Source organism: Lonchura striata, chromosome 1 (genome assembly GCF_050655825.1).
Source record: "Lonchura striata isolate lonStrDom1 chromosome 1, ASM5065582v1, whole genome shotgun sequence".
Lineage (NCBI taxonomy): Eukaryota > Metazoa > Chordata > Aves > Passeriformes > Estrildidae > Lonchura > Lonchura striata.
Genome location: NC_140703.1, coordinates 108921717 through 108948757, shown reverse-complemented (window position 1 = coordinate 108948757; position 27041 = coordinate 108921717). Strand labels below are relative to the sequence as shown.

At 35.2% G+C, this 27041-nt stretch overlaps 1 protein-coding gene across 18 annotated transcripts in view; it reads left to right on the top strand.

The window, feature by feature from the left end:
• Window positions 1-27041, top strand: part of DMD (dystrophin) — a 1148985-nt gene that overhangs the window by 255181 nt on the left and 866763 nt on the right. For all 18 annotated transcript variants that reach the window (XM_077781657.2, XM_021553010.4, XM_021553014.4 and 15 more), the window contains exon 2: window positions 24057-24118. In XM_077781657.2, coding sequence (XP_077637783.2) covers window positions 24057-24118 — 62 coding nt within the window. The remainder of the gene's footprint in view (window positions 1-24056; window positions 24119-27041) is intronic.

Genomic DNA, 27041 nt, shown 5'->3' with positions numbered 1-27041 from the left:
TTTCATTTTTAGCTCACCTTCCAGTACCATTCTTACTTCTTATTCCACACTTACTGAAGGAAGTGCTGGGTGCTCATTGCACAAGAACAGTGCTTCACTTTTTGTGCTTACTGCAATAGAAGCCAGTAAAAGTTCAGAAAAAGGGAAAAGTTCTTTTCTGACCTCTGGTGCACTGCCACATGCATAGAGCTGAAATACAGTTGTCAGCTTCTTCTAATGACTGCAACTTCTCCCATTACAGATATTTTCTTTCTCTCACTCCTCTCACAGGGACTAGAATGGATATATTCCAAACCAGGAAAACTGAATTTTCCTGCAACTCCAAGGACACATTGAGATACCTCACAGGAAAAGAGCTATACTATTAGTATTTCTGATAGGAAAAAATCTTTTCTCTAGCCTAACTCTCAAAGCTATTCTTACCTATAATTTTTAATAGTAGCTGTAAAAACAGAATTATAGAAATTTTAGCCTGACTGGACTGTTTGATAAAAGGGTAGAATGGAAACCTCATGACAGTGTCACTGACTTCAAAATAGGTCTTATATAATCAACCCTGTTCAAATCAGTCATAATTTGGATGCCTTTATGGCTTTACAAAGGAGAATTTTAATCTCCTTCATAATGACTAATAAATCAAGTCTAAAACCATTGGCTTTGGGTTGGATACAGCAGCTGAAATGCAGAAATTAAATGGCTTAACTTGTACTCTATTATGGCAGAAAGAATTTGGATGTGATGACCTCTTTATTCTCAGTTTTTGTCATATAATAATATTCTATTACAGTTATTCTTAGTTTCACACCAGTTTGGGAGGGTTTTTGTAAGCCATCCTTTAGGCTGCCTTTGGGTTCAAATTATTATAGCCATACTTTTGGTTTTTTTAGTCATTTGCATCATTCTTTATCACCCCATGATAATTTCCAGCATGAGAAGTGCATTGAAGAGGGTGAGTGCAAAAAGATATTTGAACTGGAGACATCTGTTATATCTCATGCAGTGGGATGGGTAGATAGTATTTGTATCTTTGTAGTCAAGCTTGCTGATAGATGTTAAAACATGAGTTGTAAACAGCTGCTTTATCTGAAATATTGCAAGCACTTTCAGCCTTATCTTTCTTTATATTTCATGCATTCTCTGACAAAGATTACTTGTATGTGGTGAACCTACTTTATTATTTATACAGCTAAGACATCTGGAAGGTGTTAGTAAGGCATCTTGCTAGTGACGTAATCCTAGGCTTTCCAGTGTTGTGTGACTTTGCTGTGCATCCCTTCCTGTTCTTCAGACTGTTATTTTCAAGACACCAAATTTGTTCAGTCTGGTTTTATGGTTAGTGCTACTTTATCCTGAGCAAAACTTACTGGAAATAAAAGTTCATTAAATCAATAGCCTACAGAAAGACTATTTATGTTGGGTTTTGTCTTTATTCTTTCTAAATGTGTCTACTAGCATACAGAGAAAAAGAATTTTGAGCGAGTCTTTAGGCTGGCCATATTCAGGATAACCAGAGGGAAGAGATGCTGGAACTGCTACTTTTGGTTCTATGTAAAAACTACAAAAAGTTGGATTTCAGGCATTTTTTCATAAATGACAAAACAAGCATTCCTATTTCCCTGACTTCTGTGGCTGGCCCAGGAAAATGCTTCCTGTGAGTTATCCAGATTGGTGAAGTGGCTACTCAGTTACTCCTTATTTCTTAGAAAACATTAAAGTGGCTGTTCTTCAAATTAAGTATTAACTAGGTCCTCCTCCCAACAGCAGGTGTGGAGCTGTAATTGGCCATTAGGATGTCATGTTTTGGTTGGAGACTTTGAGTGGATAACAAAGCTAATTTTTATCGCTACAAGTTCTCTTTTATTACAAGGGAGAACTCCAAACCAGGTCAGGATGGTCACAGAGGTAGTGGCTTATTTTCATCAGTGCAACCAATTAACTTTCTCAACTTCAGAGCTCATATTTCAGTGTAAAAGTCTCAGTTGTGTAGAGGTACTGGAAATTTGATTAGCACATAAATAAATTAAATTTGCCCTAACAATCAAAAAAAAAAAAAAATTACTTCCATTAGAAGTAATTTGATGTTATCCTTGAAGTCTGACATGTGCAGCTTTTTTATTTATTTACTTATATAAGAATATGTGACTTTACACAAATGAATGTCTTTATTGTGACCTCATATCTGATGTTTTAGTCACTTGGAAAATTTGGATTTTACAGGCCTTTAGCCTAGCTTTTTGGGGTTTTCTTTCCCTTTCCAATAGAAATAAATTAGATTGAATTGTATTCCACCTGGTTTAATTTTATGGTATTTTAATTTTTAGAAATAGCTTTGGAAAACTTCAAATATGTTGTTGATATTTGACAGCCAGTCAATTTTTTTTCCCTGATATAAGCTGATGAGAAGCTGTAGAACAACCTTTTTTCATAGAAAATTTCTAAATTCAACTAATTACATTGAATATCAGAACTAATTAGGCCTGGAAAAGGAAGCACTTTGGAAATGGTGTAAAAAAGAGGATAATTATTTAGCATACTCTGATAGAGCCCTGCAAAAGAAAGCTAAGAACCAGAGAGAGGATGCTATGGCAATACACATGCTAAACATGCATAATTTTTGAGTGTATAGTCATGAATTGCTGGAAAAAAAAGGTGACAGACAGCAAAAGCAATCTGGTTTTCAATGCCTTTTTTCCTCTCCTTTTTAAATATTCTCCATTTCTTGACCTATGAGATATGAGCACTCTAAGAATAATGAGCAACAGAAGACATCTGTGACATCTTCCTGCCTGGTTGCTCTTCATTTTCAGGGGTTCCCTTTGTGTTTATCTATTGGGGGATAATACAATGTGGGCAATTGTGATATTGCAAATTACAGATTTATGAAATGATGTTAAATTGTGTGTGAAAATGTAGCTACCCCTAATCTTGCTTAGTCCCAAGCCATGGCTTTTGAAAAATCATGGTGTTGCCCTGGAGAAGACTTTAAGAAAGAATTTGTGAGAATGTACAAAAATGTCTTTGCAGGAATATGGATGGTGTACATGGGCTTTTGCTCTGCCTGAGCAAGCACATGTTTTATTAGGGAGCAGTTCTTTAAAACTGGCTTTGTTTTGAGGAGTTGGCTGACTCAGGGGCATTTTCTGTGTCTGGAGTGAGGTGCCTGGGCTGATCTGGAGCACTTGTGTCCTGGCTGAGCTCCAGCTTTCCCTTTGGCCCCTCCAGCTTCCTTCTGTAGAGGGGCACTGCTGATTTGAAGTGAACAGGGAGCATTCACTGGCTCCTATAGTGATCATCAGATCTGAGTGTCTCACGTTTATTTGTATAGTACAAACAACACCAAGATAAGACCACAATAAATCTGGGCCCTTTTTGCTGTCAAGCCTTTTTTTTTGTTCAATGTGTTTGGATTCCTGCAGCCACCCAGAGCTTGAGACCAGCTGAGAGCTCTCAGAATAGCTCTCCTATGTATTTTCTAAGTCCATACAATATTTTCTAAAGTTCATGCAATAAACTATTTTTACTGTAATTTTAAAACACTGACAAGAAATGTCTTCTAGAGACCTAGTCTAACCAGTTGTCTGAATTGCAATCATTAAGTGATAAAAAAAAAAAAAACAACAAACTTTTGAAGAATTTAAATATTTCTGGAAATATGTCCAGAAAAGTATGATTTTCAAGGAGATGCCAGTTGTCTCTATAGGACACGTGAAAGCACAACGTGAGCCACCTGCTATTTGCAAGGTAAAGAAGGAAGTTTATTCTCTGACTCCAACTTTTATACTTTCCCAAAAGTGACATTGGATTGGAGAGTGAATGGGCCACCTCTGCAAAGACATTGGACAAACCACCAGTACATCAAGTTTCTCCACCCCCATAAAAGAATGCAAAAAAATATATTGTTTTTAGAAATTGTGTGGGAAAGTTCTCCAACAGAATGTAAACTCAGAAGGCTTTAGAAAATCTTAAGAATCAGGGTGACAGCCAGTGACATTAAAAACTTTTCTATTTTATATTTATGCTTTTTTTAATACTCTACATTATTAATTAAATTTTAACTGCAGATTTTTATTTGAAAAGTTATCTAAACTCTGACATTCTATCAGATGAACTGACTCATAAGTATTTATTGAATTTATATGAAGTAAGTTTAACCCTAATTCTTACCTTTTAATGCTAATAATAATAATTTCAGTTATGAAAAGAGACTAAATAGACACAGAAATTTAACTAGATTAAAATTCTTGAAGCTGAAAGGCTTCAACCTGAGACTAGATGCTGATGGGAAATACAAACCTGCCCAATAAATTAGAAGTTTCATGAGATGCTCCAAGATTTTATTCTAAGCATTTCCCTTTCAGTGTTTATCTTACATGTAAACTTAGATTACTTAGGTAAAATGGTTTAATTTTGTGTATGTAATTTAGTAGAATAGCTGCTTCTCATGCAACAACTTAAAAAAAATAGCATACTTTAGTCAAAGAAAACCCTCAAGCACCACTTCTCATTATATATAGGAATGTGTATTAACTAGCCTGTTTTAAATATTGCTGAAAGCCTGCAGTCCTAACAGCACAGATGGCTGGCAACTTCATAATTCTCAGTCTATTTTTTTAATGTCATTTTGTTTATTGATGATGTAGTGTGTAAGTGATACTGGCAGATTATATCTGCATATTTGATGTTGTAAATCAGAGTAGCAAATTAATCACTGTAATAGCTCTTAATTTTTGAAAGTATTGTATGACAGGTTTTAACATGGAAAGCCAAATTCTATTGTCTTTCTGTACAGGTATGAACTAAATTTATTAGGTCCACTAAGATGGTTTCAGATCTGTTGAAAGCAAAGTTAGACAAATAAGGCCACAGTAAAGTCAGTATCCACCTCAAAAATGAGGTTTATATAGGCTGAAGTAATTGGATTGCTTTATGTTTAGGAAAAGTAACTACTTAGTAAATGATTAGTTTAAAAGTTACTATTTTTGCCACAGTTAAATTGTATACATCTGCTTAAAATGCTGTAAGTAGGTTTTGGAGGCCTTTGTTTATGAACAGATTACAAAGTTTTTACAACACATTCATCATCCACAATTACTGAAATTTCAGTGAATAGTTATTAACTCATTGAGGATTTACAAATATTTGTAGTTCTCAATTTGTATTTTGAAATTGCGAGTACTAATTCCTCATCTCAAAGTAAATTTTGAATTATCCAACATTAATATACATTTCCAATTATGTTTTCAGGGCTACATTTTAAGCTGTAGAATTCAACTGGAGCTTTACACACACAGGATAAACAAAACTAGGGGGGTTGACCTTACTCTCCACCAGGAGTATTTGCAATGATAAAGCTTGAGTACCTAAATACTAACTGTACAAATATTACATCAAATTGGAGTTTTGAAATGGAATGGATAGTGACAGGACTTGTTTTCATATGACTTGTTTTCATACCTTAGCAATTAGCATTCAAATTTTGATTGATATCTTATCTAGTGGCCTTTCAGAGTAGTATTAGGCCACTTAGAGATCTTGGGCAGTTTTCTGCTTGGTGATTGATTATGAAAGGTCCTGGCTTACTTTTCTTTGCCACTGATGTTGCAAGCAAAACAAACTGAACCAAAGACAGAGTTACTCCTGTCTTCTTAAGGAATGGTGTCTTTCTTCCAGCCACCTCAAGGGAAAAAAGAAATCCTTGGAGAGCAAAGAGCTAAGTCACAGCTTTTGTTGCCCTGCTCCCATTGCTTACGTCTTGGCTGTGCTGCAGGAAAATCCTCCCGTGAGCAGAGTTTTGTCTCACCAGCACACTTAATGCATGCAGGGATAAACTGGACTAAGCTGGACTGAAGGGTTGTCTGGCACACGCAGCTTAGAGAGGGTCTAGTTGGTGATATGAATGGATTAGACCATGAGCTCTGCTTTGTATATGCCCTTAAACATATATATATACACACACACAAAAAAAAAAGCTTTCTTGCACATCTCATCAGTGAGTAAATCCATGCATTTTAAGTAGGTGAAGTTTTGATACCATTTCATCATGTAGAATTTGAGGAAAGGGTCTTTCAGAGTAGTAATATGTAATTTTTCATTTAGTAATAGGTAATACATGTGCACACATTCTTAACATACAGAAGTTATTTTTGTTCTGTTGGGAGGGACTCTTGCACTTCTTGCAGAGAAACTAAGAATGTTCATATCTCATTAGAAAATCTTTTGTGTGTTTATTAGTAGGGAGACTAGTACAGTGATATTGGAAGTTTAGTTGTGTCTGTTTTTATGGGATCAAGAAATAATAATTCTTGCCTTTGGTAACATTATATGAGGTAAATCAGAATTAAGTATGTTGCTTCTCTGCTAGTTAGGAAGGGAAATATTACAGAAAAATGAAGTATTTAAAAGAAATGAAAAAAATGCTTTTTGATGTCAAGAAATGTCACTACTGCTCAGTTTTAGTTTTAAATTTTGTAAGGAGTTAAGGCACTTATTTAACTTCATACTATCTGTATTAAACAACTAAGAGAATAGACTGGGAAATTTCATTGTATTAATTAAATGTAACAATGGTACTCTATCCAGTAGAGAGATAACAGTTGAATCAATATATGGTTTTCTTACTTGTTATAAAAGAACAAAATGAATTTTCAGCAATTCTCCTTGATAGCAATTCTATAGATGGATTTGCCCTTTGACTCATGATATTTCCATCTATTTAATTATTGAACTACCACAGCCTTAGTTTTTAAACAACTCTGTTAATAACTCTTCATGTAAATTAAGAATAAAATGTCCTTTGCTTACCTATTATTATAAATTATAAAAACCCAAACTACAGCAAAAGGGGCCACAAATATAAAACAACTTAATTTTTGTACATCTCCCATCCAATGCAAAGGCACCTTTCATTTCTTCAGATGGGAATAAGTGGCTGTGATGAAGCTCTGGGGCTGATAGCCAGGCTGCTCCTTGATTCATCTGCAGTAGTAAGGGGGAAGACCTTACAAATTTTAATTTGGGGGGGGGGCATAGTACCTAATCTGGAGTCTAGGCCTTCCTTAAGCATTTCAGTTAGCTCAACTTGCATATAAATGCATTCTGAAGAGTGCCTAGCATATTTCTGTCTGCATTAACTTCATTTAATGGCTTGCTTGTAAATCTCCATGCCTTCATTTGTGCAATTTTGGAGCCCTCTGTAGTCTATTGGCATCTTTTCTGGGTAGGTGTAGGGTTATGGGAGCTGGGAGATCAGCATGCCAGCCCACCTTGTAAAAGAAAAATTGGGTGGACTTGTTTTGGGTACTTGAGTATTAGCTGTGTTGCAAAATATATCTGGAACAACTTTTGGCTGGTGAGACTTTTTGAACCACACTGTGTTTTCAGACACAGAAGTGGCAGAGGTAGCAGTGCTTACCTGGCTTCTCACAGGAACAGTGGAATTTTAGTAAGGTGCAAAATACAGAGCAAGAGATACTGTCTTGAAGTGTTAAAGGTGGTGGAGTTTGAATACATAAAATGTGTATATATATAACACAATATATATATACACATTCAGGCATTTACAGTGGTCAGATAAATGATCAGGTTTTTCAAATAATTTCTATTGTCATTTCATTTGCAAAGTAACCCAAGAGTTCTGATTGGTTGGATTTGTTACTTTAAATATTTTTTGGGAAATGACTGTTTCATTCCAAGGTCTCCTATACCTTGTGTATACATCTTGCAGAGAAATGTAGAGGCAATACTTAATGGTCGAGGATTGTAGTTTTCCAAAAAATAGTCAGGGACAGGAAGAACACACACAGTCTGTGGTGTTTGTTACATACAGCAGGTCTCAGAAATGTAGTTAATGCATTTTAATCACCAGGCCTAATTGCAGCTTGTAAAGTGAAGATGACAGCTAGTAATAGCATTGGGAAAAAAACCTCCAAAACCCAGCTGCAGTCAAACACACACTATAGAAGTTAAAAAGAGCTGCATACACATATAGGTCAAAGTTTATGTTCCTGCAATTAATAACAAATTAAGGAACAAGAACCAGATTTAATGCTCACTTTAGTGCCATTAGAACTTAAAATGATCTTCAGGAATACTTAGAAGTGAGGTGCACACTTGCTTGAACAGTTTAATAAATGTCATCAAACATCACTGGATGTATGTGCCATCTTTCAAAATATTTTGGAAAGCTGTGTTAATGTACTATGGCTGTTTGAACACTTGCACAAGTGAACATCATATGGATGAACATTTTGCTTCTATCAAAGCCAAACAATAGCAGACCTCTGATTTATCTGAAGGTCAGACCCCACTGCAAACACTTCAGTATTTTTAGCATGTGTACCCTTGCATATATATTGTGTACACCTGTGTGCTTGAATTGGTGCTTTGGGTAGTCTTAAAATATATTTCACTTCAATACAAATACTGCAAAATTAGAATATGGATGCATTTGAAAAGTACCTCATGATGATTTTTTTTTATTGTTTAAAAGTTGCTACTGAATTACCCTATTGATATCTTTGTTTTTATAGTCCTCTGTATGTGCTACTGATCAGATTTCTAGCTAAATTTCAATATTCCAGAATAAAAATTAATTCATCTTTTTATAACTGCACATTGTAGGTGCACAGAATTTTAATACCTTAATTTTTTTTGCAATATTAATTAATTCCCTAAAACAACATTTAATATAAAAATAATTAATTCTGAAAAGTAATATCTAATCTCAACTCTTAAACTTGTAGAATGCTTACATTTCTGACAAGGCCTGTAGGAAAAATCAAAGCCAACTTTTGAGGGTTTTAATCTGCTACTTTCACTGCAATCATAGTAACTGTGTGTTCCTTAGAATAAAACATTTTCAAAGATGTGAAGTTCTATGGAAAATATAAACTAAAATAATAGCTTAGGAAAGCTATTAAGCTTTACAGACTGATAAAGGACTATAATTCCATAATTTACTTATTTCTTATTGTTGGCATTATACTTGTTGCAGTTATTTCAATCTACATTGCTTATACTGCCAAGACTGTAATCCTCACTAATGAGAATAATCCAGTAACATGCATCATTTCAGGCAATGACACTGATTTTTCACCTCCTTCCAGCCAGGATGGAGACTTATCTACCCAGTGTCTTTAAAATAGGAAAGTACTTTCTTTTCCTTATCTTTTTTTTTTTTTTTTTTCCCTCCTGTACGTGCAGTATTATTTATTTATATTTTTTCAAGTTGAAATAGAAAGCAGGTTCCTCTCTGTTCTAGCAGAGCCCTGAACTACAAGGATGCTGTGGGGAATGTCTTGACAGTGCAGTACATTGAAAAGTAGGTGTACATCTGTTCCATTTTAAAATAAAAACCAGCAGACCTTTAAATGCTCACCTTAAATCAAGTGCATTTAAATAAATCAACAACCAAAAGGAAGATGGCTTAATTCCGAGACTATAATCTTTTTCAATTTTTTAAATATAAAAGTCCTGATGATGACCAGTCTTTTTGGCTGGTTGAATGTTACCTATTTTGTGTGAGATTTATGTTGTACAAGCCAAAGAAGACAGCAAAAAATATCCAAAAAATAAAATAAAGAGCGTGCATTTCTCTGACTGGTATCCATCTAAAATAATTACAGCTCTCTTACAGCGTGAATGCACATCTGTAGAAAGAAATGCATATTGTCCTTCTATATTGTTCTATTTCCATTTAATAATGTAAATTTTTTTATTGTGTAAATATTTTCTGCTTCTTGAAAATAACTTTACCTACATTGTAGTTTTAAAATTTTGTCTTGATATTACTTCTTTATCATGTTTCTTTCCCGATCTCACTGAATCATTCTTTCAAAATATTTGCTGTTAGCACTGAAAATTTTTTTATCATGACCACACCTAGCTTCATGGTGAAATAGGCAATGTTAATTAAATTCTCTCTGTGTTTAAGTTTGTAGTCAGGCTAGCTTTGTTTAGTCCAAAAAGGCAGTGCCCAAACTGTGTTTTGGGTAGTTTCTTCCCATGTGTACAACCTAGCAGGGGGAAAATATCTGCATTATATTCTATGAAATACTATCTTCATGCCTGATTATATAAACAAACAGAGTTTAGAAGCTATCTGAAGCTTTCTTCATGTCTTTGAGTATTGCATTTGACTACAGTTGGAACAGAAATAATTGAAAAATAATGACTTTTTTATTCATAATGATCTCCTACGCTGTTAAACAATTTAATATGGAGAATTGTGTATTACCAAAGTTATCTTCCATTCAAGACCTAATTGTCAATAGAGGAAACATATCAAAGACCTGGAAATCATTCAATTTCTTTATTACTGGGACTGTAAAATAGAAGCATGGAAAATTTTAAGACTTGCATTTACATTGCTTGAAATGTCACAGTCATGCCAATTTGACCTTTGTAAGTTGTTTTGCTGTAATTGTAAGTAGTTTCCATGTTACTTTTATTAATGTAGCTGCTCGGTGCATGATTTTCAAGTTCTTTCATTATAAGAATGGCAGTATTTTTAATTTCCAAAACTGTTATTTGGTTGCAAACCCTCTGGGTCCTGTTGTGATGTTAGGTGGAGTCTGAATGTCATAGAATCATTGTTTCTGACAGCTAATCAGATATCCAAATGATTTAACCTCTGTATGTCATTGTCATCAAGCTGATGATGCTGATGAAGAATGCCTGACAATTAGCGATGTAGAAATATCAAAATAACATAGACACTATTTATGTGGTTGCTAAGTTAGTTGTGAGGTGTTGCAAATATTAGAGGAGTAGCCAACTCATTCCTCACTTCTCAAAATTCTTGGAAATAACTTTCTTTTTTGGTTCTTTGTGTTGGCCAAAGAATATTTGTTTTGTGAGCTGAGTAAAAGGAGCAGAATACTGTAGTCATTCTGGTTTTCTTGATCCTCATGCTCACTGAATTAGCCTAAAGATCTATTGCATAGTAGATAGTAGATGCCAGCATGAGAGTCACGCAGTTTTCCGAGTTGGAAGGGGCCCACAAGGATCATTGAGTCCAGCTCTTAAAGAAATGCTCCACACAGAGACTGAACCCACAATGTTGGATATTATTAGCACCATGCTCTGACCAACTGAGCTCCTCAGCATCTGCATATCAGTAATTAGTCATTACTGAAGCTAAACACTGCCTCAGGATACTTGTGCTCAGACTCACTGGAATATCTTCCCATCGTTAATCTTTATAAATCCCCTTTTGTCTTTTACACATTTGTCCTAAGGATTTTATATGCTCAGGAATTCTATAGTGCAACTGTGAACCACAGAGTGAGCAGGTAACCAGATTCAGATTTTGGAATGTGAAAACATTAAAGAAGCTAAAGAGTGTGCAAAGAAGATGGATTGCTAATAAATTAAAGGAGATGTATGAAGAAAATAAGAATTATACCTGATTTAAGCAGAGAAAGAAGGTGTATATTCTCTATTGAGCTCACATTGAGCTGTTTTATAGCGTGCTATCTGAACTTCCTGAGAATTAATGGGTATAACATTTTTTGATTCATTCTAAACCATCATGCTCTAATTTCAGTGAATTTCCCTTAGTTCATGTGCAGGTTTTTAGTAGCTGTCAAAGCCACAGTGTAATAGTTTCAGCTTTGTTGGGTGAGATTTTATCAAATCTTCTTCTTTTTCCTCTTCCAGTAAGTTATCCATACATTTTAACATTCATTTTATCATATTTTCCCTTCTTTCCCTTCCTCTGCTGGCATATGAGTTTTCTATGCAGAATATTTTCAATTGGTCTTTTGTACCTCCTCCAAGATAGAAGTCCAAACTGAAATTCTAATATCTATTCACTCTGTTTCTCTATTAGGATGAATGTGATCAAAATATCTGTGCAGATTCATTAGGATGACTCTAAAAAGCATTAGGCTACTAAGAAAATTACTCTGCTTTACTGTTGCAAAAACATCGAAATAGAATGACAGTATGTTTCTTCAATGTAGTTTATGATCTTGTGAAATGTCACACTTGCCTTGAGTTGTCTAGACTGGAAAAGAACAGCTGTAAAAAGAATGACAAATAGATGTTTTTCTTCTTCTTTTTCTGTACTGAATCTATATTAAGGCAACACAGCTCCTCTCAGTAGAGCTGATGAGTTGGCACTGAGTTGAAATAAAAATCGATGTTTATAATAGGTAACTGTCCTAGCATCAATACTAATATTTCTTAATCTTCACTTAATGTTATAGATATGAAATCCTTCATTGCAAGCAGTTCTGGATGATGTAGGCAATGAAAAAAAACACTGATCAATGCACAGAATACATACAGGCAGCAAATGTATTAGTTATCTAAAATGTTTATGTCTGGTACAGGCAGAAAATCCTGCTTTCAGTTGGGAGGGCATGAAATCAGCCAGGATTCAAATACAATTTGTTATTGCAAATACTCTTGTAACTTGCTCAGACAATGCCCATTTAATGAGAAGATGAATAGTACTCATTAAATCTAATTTTAATAAATATTTCACTAATGCTTCAAATATTCTGAAGTGGAGTAAGAATTTCAGGGACATGTTACAAAATGTAATGGTGTTATCATTCTAAAAATTGCTCCTCCCTTTACTTTCCCCCTTACCCCACAATGGATAAAGTACCTAAAAATATGGATAAGGGAATTATGTATATCTTCCTTCTTCCTTGCTATCTTAGTGTCCCTGTCCATTTTATTTTTACCAATTCTTTCTACTCCACTCTCCCAAGATAAATTGGAGAGCTAAATGTTGAGCTTTGTCGCCATGTGTGGATGAAAAATGTGTTCTGGATATTCAGATTTAACAAATGCCAGTCCTTTAATGTCAGGCAGATGATTTTTGTACAGGATTTCTATCTAATTTCAGTTCATTCCATAGACAACTTAAAAATAATCTGAGAACCTTATGCAAAGTTGCAAACATATATTTAACAACACATAGTAAAGTATGTTTTAGTGCTACCAGAGCTAATAAAATGTTCATGAGCAGGACCAAAGCCTGAGTGCTTAGGAAGCACATCCTGCACTTCCTCTGTGTGTGTCACAGTGCCCCCTCCCAGTGTGGTACTGGAGAGACACAAACTGCACCAGAAGCCAATGCTGCTGTGGAATTTGATAGACAAGGGTAATGCTGCTCTTGTCTTCAGCAATGTGATTTCTACAGCTTATAATGTCTGTTTTCTATAATGATAGCTTTTTTCCCCACTGGTTTCTGGGCAAAACATGGTTTGAACTATTGGTGACTTTGGGCACGTTGCCAAGTTCTAACTTTAATACATTTTGTCTTAAAAATGCATATTCTTTGTAACAGTTGTCGTCTTTGTGGTTAAGTCTAAAACTCATTTCTATTGTGCTCTCATTTTTCACCATCTTAGAGGCAAATGAGACAAACACCTCCCCCATTCTTCCAGTTTGAATGTATTTGCTTTGTGTGAGAACTGAACAGTCACTTTCCAAATAAAGCTGTTAAAGAAAAAATAGAAGAAAGAAGTTGAAGGAAGAACAGTCTGCAATAAACATTGTGGTTGTTTGCAAGGTGTTGTTTATCAGCTGTCTAGAAATTAATTTTTTTTCCTTTTTTCTTTTCAAGAATGTTTGACATTATAGAGTGTAAAGAATACCCTTTAACATTCTTTGTAATCAAAATTTAATGTGAAGTGCTGGTATTTATACTTACATCTAATTTGTATTAGCCTGTACTGTTGGAATTTTTCCAAATATGGGGTAGTGCTGGACAATCTGTTCAGTATGCCAAACACTCAGATCCCAACGTGTGTATTTCTCAAAATTTAAGATCCTTCAGTCACTTGTACAATTGAACCACTACAAACAGAACAGAGTAGCTGTAAAATGGGAAAGGTATAAGGGAATTAAATCCTATTCTATTGGCTTCCTCCCCCCCAATTATCACTATCAACAAGGGCATTACTCTTTGATTGTCCTTTCTTTACTACCCTTGGAAAGTGGAGGATGTTTGGGAGTGGTGAAAGGATGCCAAGAGACTTGACAACATGAAATCTGGAACAGTTCTTTCTGAATTAAATAAACCAAGCTATAGTTTAAATACATTCATCATTACTTTATCTGCTTCAGATGAGATGAAACAGGAGTGAAAAACACAGTTCCCTTACCTTTACTTTACACAGCTGTTCTTAGAGGCTTGTGTTCTTTTCTTTCAAAGTTCCTCAAATGTTGTATAATAAGATGAATTCTAGCTGTGGACCAGTTGATGCTGTCAGCTTTATAATGACAGTATATTTACCCTAAGAATAGGGTGTGTGTATTGTAAACAATTGCATATTAACGTCTTGGTCTCATTAATTGCAAACTTCTCTGATATCCCAGTGGCAGCTCCTCCTAATTAACTGAGACACTAATTAGGTCAGATGAAATAAAGTAGACAGCAGTCAGTCAAGCAGACTAGAACAGCCTGTTCTCTAACTGCTTTTGACAGAGGAACAAAAAAAGAACTTGAAATATTACAGAATAGTGCTAGCTACCACAGTGTACTTAGCATGGTTCTTTGCAATGAATATTTTAATACAAATGTTGGTCCTTCACATGTGGTTAATCCATCCTCCTCTGTGTTCTGCATGTGTGTAACACTAATTTTGAGAGTCTGTGACCATGTAAAGCACTTGCCTGATTTTTTTTCCATAGGAGCAAATCAGAAAATCTGGGGCAATGCACATAAAAATCAAAGTGGTTCAAAGCTTTGCAAGTATGCATCACTAGGTGGCATTTGCTGAAAACAGAACAGCAATTTCATTTTCACATCTGAAGGTTGTGTGAAACACTAGATACTAATGTCACATTTTAAACTCTGATTACCTCTTTTAAATCCTGATGCTTCTTTCAGCTTCATTTGTTATTAGCTGAAAAACTATAATTCAGAAGGTTTGTGGGCTCCTATTTTCTATTTTTTTATGTGTTCTGCTCTGGCTGGCTCATGAGTTAATATCACTGTCCTTAGTCTCCTGTCCTCTATTGCTCATATCTGAACAAAAATAGTAACCTGGATGGCAAAAATCTCTAGCTAAGTAAGGACACAGTCTAACTGTAAGGATTTATCTGCTTTTTTCTGAACAAAATAATACCTGTGTAATTTTCATAAAGATTATAAATATGGAAATTTTGGGTAATTTTATCTAGTTACATAATGTTGACTTTTTTATTTCTAGTAATTAATCTCTGTTCTAGTAATACTTCCCATGCAGTGTCTCGGTTACACCTTCTTTTGAAATAGCCTGCTGATCAGCTAAATGCTGACCTCTCTTCCAAGGTTTAAAAAACACAAAAACTCCAAGAACCTAAACCCCTCTGTCCTGACAAGCCAACTTCAGTGTTGGCCACATCTCCTTTATCACAGTTTTTCTCCTCTCAGTGCATGGATCTCTACTGGTGAAAATCATAAAGTCTAGAGCTGTTTAAAGCTTTTTCAGAGCATGTTTCTTATTGTGGGGGATGTTTTTTTTGGTTGGGTGTTTTTTGTTGGGTTTTTTTTTTGTGTGTTATTTTTTGGTTGTTTTTTTGTGTGTGTGTGTGTGTGTTTTTTGTGTTTTTTGGGGTTTTTTTGTTTGTTTTTTTTGGGGTTTTTTTTGTGACTGCTGAAATACAGGAGCTGCCAGTGCTGCTCATTTCTGGCTTGTAACTTTTCCCACAGTGGTGACAGGGACATTTGTAGTGCTGGCTTCTGTTTGAGGTGGCTGGTTAAACAGCAGCCGAGGTGAATGCGCTGCCTTTCACTCCGAGTTACTTTCAGCAGCTCTCAGATCCTTGCTGCACAGGAGTAACAATGCTTATTACGGGCTGTCACTGAGGGTGCAGTGCACACAAACCAATTTTATTAGTGTCTAACTGAGGAGGATTTTCTGCTGTTGGCTGTTCAATAGGGCTCACAGAGGGATGGCTGCTGCTAGGACACAACGGGGTCTGTCCATCTGTCCTACTGCCACTGTCCTTCCTGTGCAGAGTGTGGGAATGCCCATCAGCTCAGAGGGGAGAAAAAGGCTTGATACTGATTCTATCTGGCTTCAGTTAATAATTCCCATATAATAATGTCCCATTTTCTCTGGAACAAAAATAAGCTAAAAGTAAGAAACTCTGAAACCAGATTACTACAGTCAAGATGTGTTTAATGTGTTTTCCCAGGTCTAGTTGCTCTTTCAAAGAAGTTATATAATGTTTTTGGTGTTTTTTTTTTTCCTTAAAATGTCAGTCAGGTTCTTTGGCTCCAGTCAGCCCAACCACCAGCAAGGGGACTGAGCAGCAAACTTTGTCTCCTTAATCTGAGCACATTTTGATTCCTGCTAATCAACCTTACAAGTTATTAGTTGTTTTTGTAAGATGAAACGAGCAGCATATCTCTCAGCATCTGTGGTAAAAATTGCAGGTTTGGGCTGTGGAGTTGCAGTAGGCTTTGTATATAGCAATAATAATAACAGTTTCTGTTACTTTTATATAATATCATATGATGTATTAGCAGCATTTAACTTGTGCTTCTCTACTCTGTAAACAAGAAAAAAAAAACATTCTGTTCAAATGAATCCATCGAGAAATATTAAGTATTTTCCCCATATATACTCATTTGACAAGATGAAGTTAGTATTGACCAACTCCTACTTTTCTTTCACATTTTGGTTTCACCAGTATCCCTCCCAATTAATTTAGTAGCACTAAGAAGACTTATCCTGTAAGTGAATTTTGTTGCTTTCAACAACAACACACAAACAAAAAATACCCCAAACCAACCAACCAACCAAAAATGCCAAATAACTCCAAAGCCAAACAAAAACTGACAAAACAAACTAACCACAAAACCATAAAGCTTTTAAATCATCATTGGTGTTTTTGTTGAGGTACTTGGATGTACTGGCAACATGATTTCATTGGTGTCTGACTGCAAAAAAAAAGATAATGCAACTAAATCAAACAAAATTCTGCAAGTTCCAGAAAGCGGCAGTGGTTTCAGCTGATACAGCCCTTCTAACTAGCATGGAGCTTTAAGTACAGACAAATCTATTAGCTCATCTAAAGGTATAATATATGTTCTACAGTATTCATTAAGTATTTTCATAACAGTGGTATGATGCTAAAATATCATGGGCTTCTATTGAAATGGTAACAAGGATTCTTTTCATTTGTCAATACACTTATATGACATTAAAAAATAGATAAAAGAGGGAACATTGCTTATATGTAGCTGAATATCCAAATGAGTAATTAAATATTTCTATGTAAAGATAAGGCATAAACTGAATTCCTTTTGAAACACCAGCCTCTAAGCTAGAATTAGGTCAGTTGTTTAAGTTTGAGCAGTTATTTATCTTGTGCAGAGAAATCTGATGTATTGAAGCACTGGGGCTTTTTAGGTTGCATTTTACTAGTGATTTCCCTTTGGGAAAAATTTACTGTATCCAACCTAATTGCTGGTTAGAACATAATAAAAAGCCCCAATAGACAAAACCAGTTAAGCTTGTTCTTACAAAGCTGTTAATAACTAGAACAGGTTACTTACAAGTCCTTATCCTTGAAAGGCTAAGGCGGGGGTGGGACACCAGCACTTGAGGCATATGTCCTGACATTAAAGTGTTTTGTTACAGGTCCTCAGGTCAAATCTATGGACATGGAGCAGTAGGATCAGTTCCCAAAGTATATTTGTCTGTGGTGGACCAGAGGAGGACTAGGTCAACAGCTGGGCATACAATTACAAATGTATGAATTGGAGCTGAACACCCCATGTTGTGTATATTTAAAATGTTCTGGAAATGTGAGCTGACATTCTGTTTCTTTTCTTTTTAAGTTTCATTGGAATTGTGATCCTGCTTTTGTTTTGGGTGTTCCATATGCTGCAATTTATTTAGGGACAAGGGTTGAGAAATGGTGGGGGGAAGAAGGGCAGAGGGGTGGTTAACAAACATGAACAAATTACATGAATTTGTTCCAACATAGATCTATGTGTACATTTCACAGCTGCCCATTATTGTTTTAGGAGCCATATGTAGCTTGTTTGCATTATTCTGGTGCTTCTGGATCCTAGTCAAATCTTTTTAACTAAGTTACACATGCTTCAGTAGTTCTTTTGTTCAAATTTACTGCTTCCCTGCATATGATCTTCTAGCTACCAGATATCCTTTTTTTCTTTCCAGAAAGGAAGTGTTTATCTTTGCTTTTCCCCATCCCTTTCCTTCTTTTCCATATCTTCTTCATTTTTTTCCCTCCAAGCCAAGGTAAATGTGTTTACTTCCCCTCCTGCCTTCCCCTCCTGCCTTCCTAATTTTTCTCTTTTTTTTTTTTTCTGGTTCTTTTTGTAGTCCTTGTTGTTTCTTTCCCTTTTTTATCTTTCCTTCTGTTCCACACTGGCAGGCTGTCATGTTCTCTATCCTTTGTGTTGCTCCTGCTCCTACACATGATGTCCATACTGGTCCTCAAAAGCACTCAGTTTTTCTCTAAATAGCTAATTAGTTAAAGTAAGATTTGAAGTGTGAGACCTAATATAAACACTTGCACTGCCTTAAAGAATTAAAAAAATAGGAAGCAGTCAGTAAGCAGTTTCCCTAAAACATTTATAAAGAGAGAACAGTTTTAACTAACATTATGAAATGAGAAAAATAAAAGGTCTCCTCAACTTGACATGCAGTCTAGGCAAGGTAGTTCAGTAGTTCAATCTGCTACACCAATCTGCCAATAGAAATCTTGTAGGTTGGGTCTTACAGATATCCTTTTTTTGTCCTCTGATCAGTAAATAGCATCCCTCTCTCTAAGTTCCTCTGTTTGAAGGAAACAGAGGGAACAAAATCTTTTTTGTTAGGAATGCACCTGTTCATTTCCTAAATTTACCTTGACTCTTACCAAACCTTTCTCAGAAAATCTTAGTATTCTATTTTTCAAGGAGTTTAGTTGTACTTTTTTTTTTTTCTTTAAATCTAGATTAATGAGGTCTTTCAGTGTTCCATTTCTGCTGAGCATTTGAATAGGTTCATCAGTGTTTTGAAAAGCCTGAGATGGTTTGATTATGGTGATTTGACTCTGGTTCTGCAGTAAAGTCTCAAGAGCGTAGCACAGGGAACAGGGAGTTTTAACAATATTCAGATTAAGTCAACACACTGCTCATCAGTGTATTTATAGAAGATGGACAAAGAATTGCATGTTCTGTATTGCCTTACATGAGCAATAGACTTAAACTCCTTGTCTGTCTGTCAAAGCAGCCTATTGTATTTCCTGTCAGCTGGTGAATGTCTTGGATGGCCTCAGTGACTAAAAATCAAAGCTAGTCCACTCTAATATCATTCAGTCATTGTATTACATTGATTTCTTCTTTCCCCCCTCAGATAAGCAAGAATGGGAAGGGAACATTTCTCAGCAGCTGTAGTTACTGGCAGAGTATTGTAACAATGTGCTGAAAATCTCTTAGAATAGTGAGTCGATGGAGCCAGAGTATCAATAATGTGACTATCTGTGGCCTCTTTTGTTCCTAGTACTCCCACCATTGCTGGTACTCTCTCCCACTCACTGAAGAAAATCCTGACCTTTTCTCAATCTGCATTATTTGGCTGCTAGAAAATCAAATAGCAATTTTGATGGTTTTATTCTCTAAAGTGCAGTGTTCCAATGCATCTGCAGTTGCCATGAATGAAGGAATTGGCACCTGCCTTAACACCATTGTTTCAAAATTTTCACCAGTATATGGGAATCCTTTTCTTTCTTTCCTTCATTTTTCTTTTTTTGTTTTTCCTTTACTGCTTATAGGTTCTGGTTCTAGACAAAACATAACTATTCAATTATTGTTTGCCTAACTCAGGGATAACAGAATAATATGTCTTCTTCCCTGTTTGTGTTCTTGCACCTGTGATGGAATTGCTTGCTGAAAGGTCCATCAAATCTATCACACCACTGAGTTCCTGAGCTTGTCTCTGAATGATTCAAACACTCTATAAATGTCACATCTTCATTGACATGATAATGATTTTTAGTTTGTTTATTTAAATTTGAAGTTTATAATCCCAGGGCATGGATCCATACTCCTCATGTACTAGTACAATTTTGTTGAATGTCTTATTTTAGAAATTGGGGTGATTTACTCTAGAGAAGAATTTTCTAGGCCGCTTGCATTGGAAACACAACCCAGATCTGTGGAAGGCTGAAGATGCAGTCTTCGTGTGGTAATAGTGAGAGACACTGTGGGGTCTCTATCCTTGGAGACTCAATAAAAACCACACTCAACAGGATCCTGTAAAGTCTGTTATAGGTGGCCCTGCTTGATTTGGGCAGTTGGACCAATGATGTCAAGAGATGCCTTACAGCTTTAGCCATTCTGTGAGTTAGTGAAAGAAATATTTATTCAGGTGTGTCAAGAGTTAGCAGGTTAAAGATCTTCTAGAAAAAAAGGGAAGGATTCAACAAAGTGCAAATTTCCTTCTCCGTACTACATGTTTTCTGTGGGAAAGTGGCTTTTATTATAAAAATGGAATGATGTAGTGACATACATAATGTATGCTTCTGAACCTTGGTTCATTTTGCAAACTTCTTGGTATTTGTCAAATCTAATTTTTTAAAAGTATTATTTGTTAGTGATTTGTTAACACTTCTGTATGCCTTGAGAATAGCATCTAGAGTACACTGGTATTTAATTTTTTTTTTCCTACTATTATTTTTTTATTCAATATGTTTGGTAGCATTTGAGGGGTTAGGGTGGTGTGGAAAAATAAGAGTAGTAAAGAGTGTAGTTTACTAAGAGGTGACAGCATAATACTGGAAGTTTTCTTGTAGAAGACAGATGGGAATTACACTGGAATGGTAGGTTGCAAACATGAGCTCTTAAGGATCTAGGAAAGTTGTATGGTGACCAATTGCCATTATTAATAGCATCTTTATTCTGTTGAATCATGATTGTTCCTAAGCATCCTTCAGTGTGCCACTTACCTCTATTAGCCTTGCTGCCTGATTAAGTGTCAGAACTGTCCTTTGTCAGATGATTAGCTTCATTAATACTGCACTTTCTCTTTGGGTCATAATTTATTATGAGGCCTAACCTGGACTAATACTTCAAAAGTCAAATGTGCAGTTAAGTAATTTGAGGGGTTTGCATTCACAGTTTCAAAGCTGGGTTTTCATCAGAACAAATCTGTGAATGTATTGTAGTTAAAACAAGATCTGTTCATGGTACTAGAGCTCTAGGGCATGAAAATCAGGTGAATTTTACTGCTCAGTAACTCTTTTCTGGAAGGGTTTTTGTAGACCTCAGAGCGTTTGTTTTCTGAGTTGATAACCTACAGAAAATGAGGTTTAGCCTATTTCATTCAATGTCCATCAATCTGAGAAAAGCATTTTTGCTGTGGGAAGGAATCCCATTGTTATTGCAGTAAAGGAATTCAGGATCCATGCAGTGTTTAAATCTAACCTGAAGACAGTACACTATTCTGCAATTCTTTCAGCTTGAAAGAAAAGAAACAAAGATACCATATTAGTCTTTGAATAGATGAAGGAATTACCTGCCTGGCCATTAGATTATTCTTGTCTCACAGTAAAAGCACCTCCACTGGCTCACTGCTGAAGGAACTCTTACAGCATTATGAAAGTGGCAGAGGAGTGTTCTTGGCACATTTCTGCAGCACCTAGATAAATGTCATTCAGCTTCCACATCTAGCATTCAATCCATAAATCTGGGTTAAAAGAACATATCTTTGTAAAAGTCATGTTTACAATGGGGAAATCAGGCCATGCATAACCAAAAGATTGATTCATTTTTAGGTTAGGAGGCTGTCACTAACAAATTGTTGTGGCATAAACTTGTCAGAGCAAGCACCTGGAGATAAAAGTGCTTGCAATGATCTCTGTGTGGAGATAACAGCAGTGGAATAGATGTGTAGCAGAGCATTGCCTGGACTTGGAATAAAGTTTCAAACATCCAAATTGTGGGGTTAACTCTCATTTTTCTCAGGAGACCCTGCTTTTTATTGGCACAGTGGACATGAATTAATTAGTGACTAGCAGTTAAACTTGCATATATCTTTGTGGAGAAAAACCAACCAAACATAAAACCCTAAACCAAACAACCCACTGTTATTAAATATGCTCTTACAGCTGCCTGGGTTGGAAGAGAAGAAGTTTGAACAGTTTATAGAGAAGTTTGTCTCTATCCTTGTCCGTGCTAAATATCTCATAATATTGTTTGAAAAGTTTGAAAAAGGTGATTTTGTCTCTTTTTCCTTCCCCTGCTACATGCCATATTATTCTTCAAATCCATTTGCATCTGGCAGTTTTAGCAAAGATGATTAAACAGAAGCAGCTATTCATATGTAGTGCTTTATGTGAAGTTGCTGAAAAAGTTTGAAATAGAACATCAGATTGAATATTTATCTTCTACCAAGCAACAGAATGTATCTTTCTTCTCTCATATTCTGTGTACTGCACATGGCTGGAACGAAACAAAACTCATATACTAAGAAACTTACAGTCAACACAGAGAGAAGTGTTGCTTGTAAGGAAAAATACAATTTTTAATATCTTTAGCATCATATATTACTAAAAGCGGCATCTCCTTCACATGCTGTTGCTTTTAGATGAGTCTTTTAAATACTCAAGTATTACTTTCAGCCGTAGAATGAAGTTGAGAGTGTTATTTAGGATAGATGGCAATAGAATTTTAGAAAATTTATTTTTGCAAATACTCATATGCATATTAGCGACAGAGTAAATTAATGCATGTGTTCTGTGAGAAGTTTCCAGTTGTACTATTCTGTTGTCAATTTTTTTTTTCCTCAAGAATATCTGAACTCAGAATATGCTCCTTCAAGTATGCAGTACTTCTTTATAATGCTATAGCAACTTTGCAAACTAGTATTTTTTTATGAGTATATTGTATCTTTGAAACTGGAAAATATTCTGGTTGGAAAGGTATATTTAAAGCAATATTGAGGTTTTAAGAATAAAAGATACCTTTGTATCAAAAAGATTTGTCTTGTCTTGGGTCCTTGGACAGATGGAAGGGAGGGAAATCAAAGTACATTATTAATGCCATGCATTTCTCTTCTAGCTTGTCTATACCTGCCATTCAAATTTAGCTGAATTCATTAATGTTATTAATTGCTATACATTTCAGAAGGGAATTTAATATCCCTTTTTTTAAAGAAGTGTAGAGAATTTTACTGCAAAAGGCTGCATTGAGTGACCTTTATTTTAGCATAAGAATTCTGTACCCTTTTCCACATACGCCCTTCAGTTCTAGTTGAGGTTTATTTTGTTTTGCCAAGCAAAGAAATCTGTCCTTTATATTTCAGGGATGATGCCTAATAGATCTTTTTGAAAAAATGCCTGCAAAGTCCTAGTTTGGAATAATTTTTCTCTTTCAACCTATATAAAATACAGCAGAATTTTACCTTTGTTTGTCCAGTTTCATTCAGTATCAAGACTGTACTTATAACTTAGATACAGAAATCAAGGTCTAAGATAAATCACCTCCCTCTACAAAGGTTTCATATTATAGAATTGAAAAAGAATTTAATGTGTGGCTGAACAAATATGTGTCTGGGTTTGTTTTCTTTTCTTTTTCCACTGGAGGAAAAATAGATAACAATTTGTGACAAGGCATAAAATACATCAGGTGCTGCCAATGGAGAATTATTGTTGGGGTGCAGAAGGTTTCACTCCCTCAAGCAATTTGAGGATGTGCATATAATATTATTTGAAGTCTATTTCTACTCTAGAAGAGTTTCCTGATGCCAAGACCATCAGATGACATGTCTGGGTTTTTTACACCTACATGAAATTAAAAATTAAAATGGGGTATTTCAGATGCTGAAATCTGCAATGTGTTCTTTTCCAGAAGAAAAGAAACCTCAGGATAGGTCAGTTGAACTAGGGATATAGACCATGACTATGAAGGGGACCTATAGACCTTCAAAATGTGTTGATGCAATTTTCAGAGAATAGATCCAAACAAATTTCCTGCCTGTGTTTGAAGTATCATTAGTAGTTTACAATAAGCCAAAACTGAAACATTAATCAATAATATTGAATTATTTTGTTGAACAATTCTAATGAAGTGCTTTTCTTTTCTCTGGCAGATGAACGGGAAGATGTTCAAAAGAAAACTTTCACAAAATGGATAAATGCACAGTTTGCTAAGGTAATATATTTATTTACTTATTGATGAAAATAGCTTTTGTATATTAAAAAAAAAAAATAACCCCAAAAAAAACAAAAAAAAAACCCAAAACTAAACTGATGTTCCTACAGTGAAGCTTAGTTTTCAAGATAAAAGTTCCAAGTCTCAGATATTGCTGAAAGGAGTTGATGGATTTATTAGAAAAAGTATTCAAGCTTTATTTCTTTGATTTCATCAGTGATTGAAATGTAAGAAGCTGTCCTTCTCTTAAGATGTTCTCTGCCTCAATTTGCTTCACCTTTTCTCAAACTAGTGATGCACCTGTATTACTTTTTGTTAAATTTCTTTGTTATGTTTCTAATGTACAAAGGAGTTTCCTCTATTAGACTTGTCTTTTCTTGTTTCTAATTGCAACTGCATATTTAATAAAAGTGGATGAATTAGAGAAGAGCAAGGTCAGAGATAAGAGGTGTGATCCAGTTAACAAATTATGAAAGTAAATTATAATGTGTTTTGGTATATTTATTTTTGAGAATGGTAGATCGTAAATGGAGTGGGGAAAAATAAGACCAAATAACTAATTTATTTAAAGCATGCCCTTCTGGCAGTGCATAATTATTTTATTTTTAATATCCAGGAAAAATTCTGCTTGAGCTATTAATTTGCTGAAACTTTTGTTTTTTTAATTCTTAGAGGATAATGACTCAAATTCATTTGCCAGTAATAATAAAACAAATCAGCTCTATCATTTTTCATTTTACCAGGCAATAGACAGCAATGAAATAGTAGCTGTTTAGTCTGGTTTTTGTGTCCCATCTGATTCTACTCATTTAAAAATGGGAGTAAAATAATTTGAATACAACCACCATGATGTTGAAAAACCTGCTTAGCAGTGCTTTAATCTATCAGGGAGTCCCATAGGCTTTTTCCATTGTCTAGAGCATTTTCTAATACTGATTCAAATTAGACAGCACACATTTGTGCTCAGCACCTTTACACCAGAGATGTCCAGCAATTTGAAGGACTGGATCAGGATGAAATATTGTTTTGAAGAATGATGAATTACAAGGCAATTGTGAAGTATTATATTCAGGACATATGCATACAGAAGAGGGGAATAGCTGGGCTGGCAATAATGAAGCAAAGGAAAGCTCTGGGTCCTGTGTTTAATCACAAACAAAATGAATCCACAACACGGTACTATTGCAGAAAAAAAGGGCAACTTTAATATCTTTGTGATAATGGAAGTGTTTCACAGAGGGTGAAAGATGTAATTATTTTATTTTTCTTGGTAATAGTGAGATTTTAGCTTGAATAATTTGTAATCTCCCTTTTCCATGTATGAATAAGTAGCCACACCAACCATCTTCTGATATAGCCTAATTTGAAATGTATTACCAGTTAGGCCTTTTCATGGTCACAGAAATAGTTGTGGAAAATGAAGAGTAACTGTTTTGCTTCTATATCTGAAGAAAATGTAATACTCTTAGAGCATTGTTTTCTCAGAAATGATTGTTTTATGGAATAGCAAAGATGCAATTACTGAGGAAACTTGGACAGAGTCTGCAGAAGAATGACAAGAATTATGAAAGGTTTAGAAAATATCTATCAGCACATGCTTTTACTGTTAGGTCTGGCTCGTTCATCTGAATGATCTAGGGGCCTTTGTTCCAATTCTAGTTTTATTAAGTGTAGTTTAATGGTGTTTAGGTACTTATTACTTGAGTTTTATAACATTATTTTTAGTTGCATGTGAAAAAGGAATTTGCAAACATATATTTGTAAGACTATTAATCTCCCTCAACTTCATTTGGGCTCTGAGAAAAACCTCATAAACATTGATTTAAGTTTTTATTTGCCTGAAGCATGACCTGGGTTTTTTTGGACAGGGTGTTCTTATTTCAGCTTATATCACAACACTATTGATCTTTAAACCTTGAAGAAATTACTTCTTTCTTGGGTTTCTAGGACAGAAATACTAGAGGTCTTACTCTATAGTCCCAGGACAGTGTTTCTCCCACTTCTAACAGCTCAGAGAGGTAGTCTTCAAAACATGAAAGTGGATTTCCCTGTGAAATCTACAATTTATCCGTCTTCTCCTGACTTCTTTGCTGTGGTTCAAATCCATCTCTGTTTCTAGCTGTGGAATCGATTTCAGATAGCAGGCTACTCCTTGTTAGTGATTTCTCATCATTGTCAGCTTTGTGAAAGTGCTAAATGAATTACTTTCATTGGAGAATTGCTTTTTATTCAATCCTATGTAGTTCTAGGTGTGCTGTCTTGAGTAGATTAGCCTACAGGGTTGGAATTAAGACAGAGAAATGTATGACATAATTCATTTCTCTTATTTGTGAAAAGTGAAATCCAGGTCATTAATTAACTGTGAAATATTTAGGGTTAAATGAAATTATGTTAGATATTTCTCTCCCATCTACTATTTCCCATATGCAAAAATCCCATTTTTATATAGTTCTTTTATATACTTCTAAATATTATATATCCACTTCTAAATATTCTAAATCTTCATTTGTGTTGGGTTTATAGTGCATTTCTCCCCAAAGAGCTGCATTACTTTCCTAAACATTCAGTGTCTAGAACATCTGTGTCTCAGTGCATTTATTCTTGGACTGAGCTTTCAAAAACACTCAGATTTGCAAGTTGTTTCACATGACTTGTGATGTAAATACAAATATTGCTTTTAAATGTGAGAAACTGTAAAGATTTGAAAAAGTAATTTTCTAATTTATGCCTCATCAGCATAACTTGAGAACCACACAGAACTTTTACCTGTGGGGGAGGAGAGTTGTCCTTCCTCTGGCCGTGCCCAGAGTGACATTTCAGTTGGATCATGTGTAGCTGCTTCACTCAGATGCCTCAAGTTTAGCACTGGAGTCTGATACCTCTTAGCTGTGGAGTCAAATCCCTAACATGAAATCCATAACAA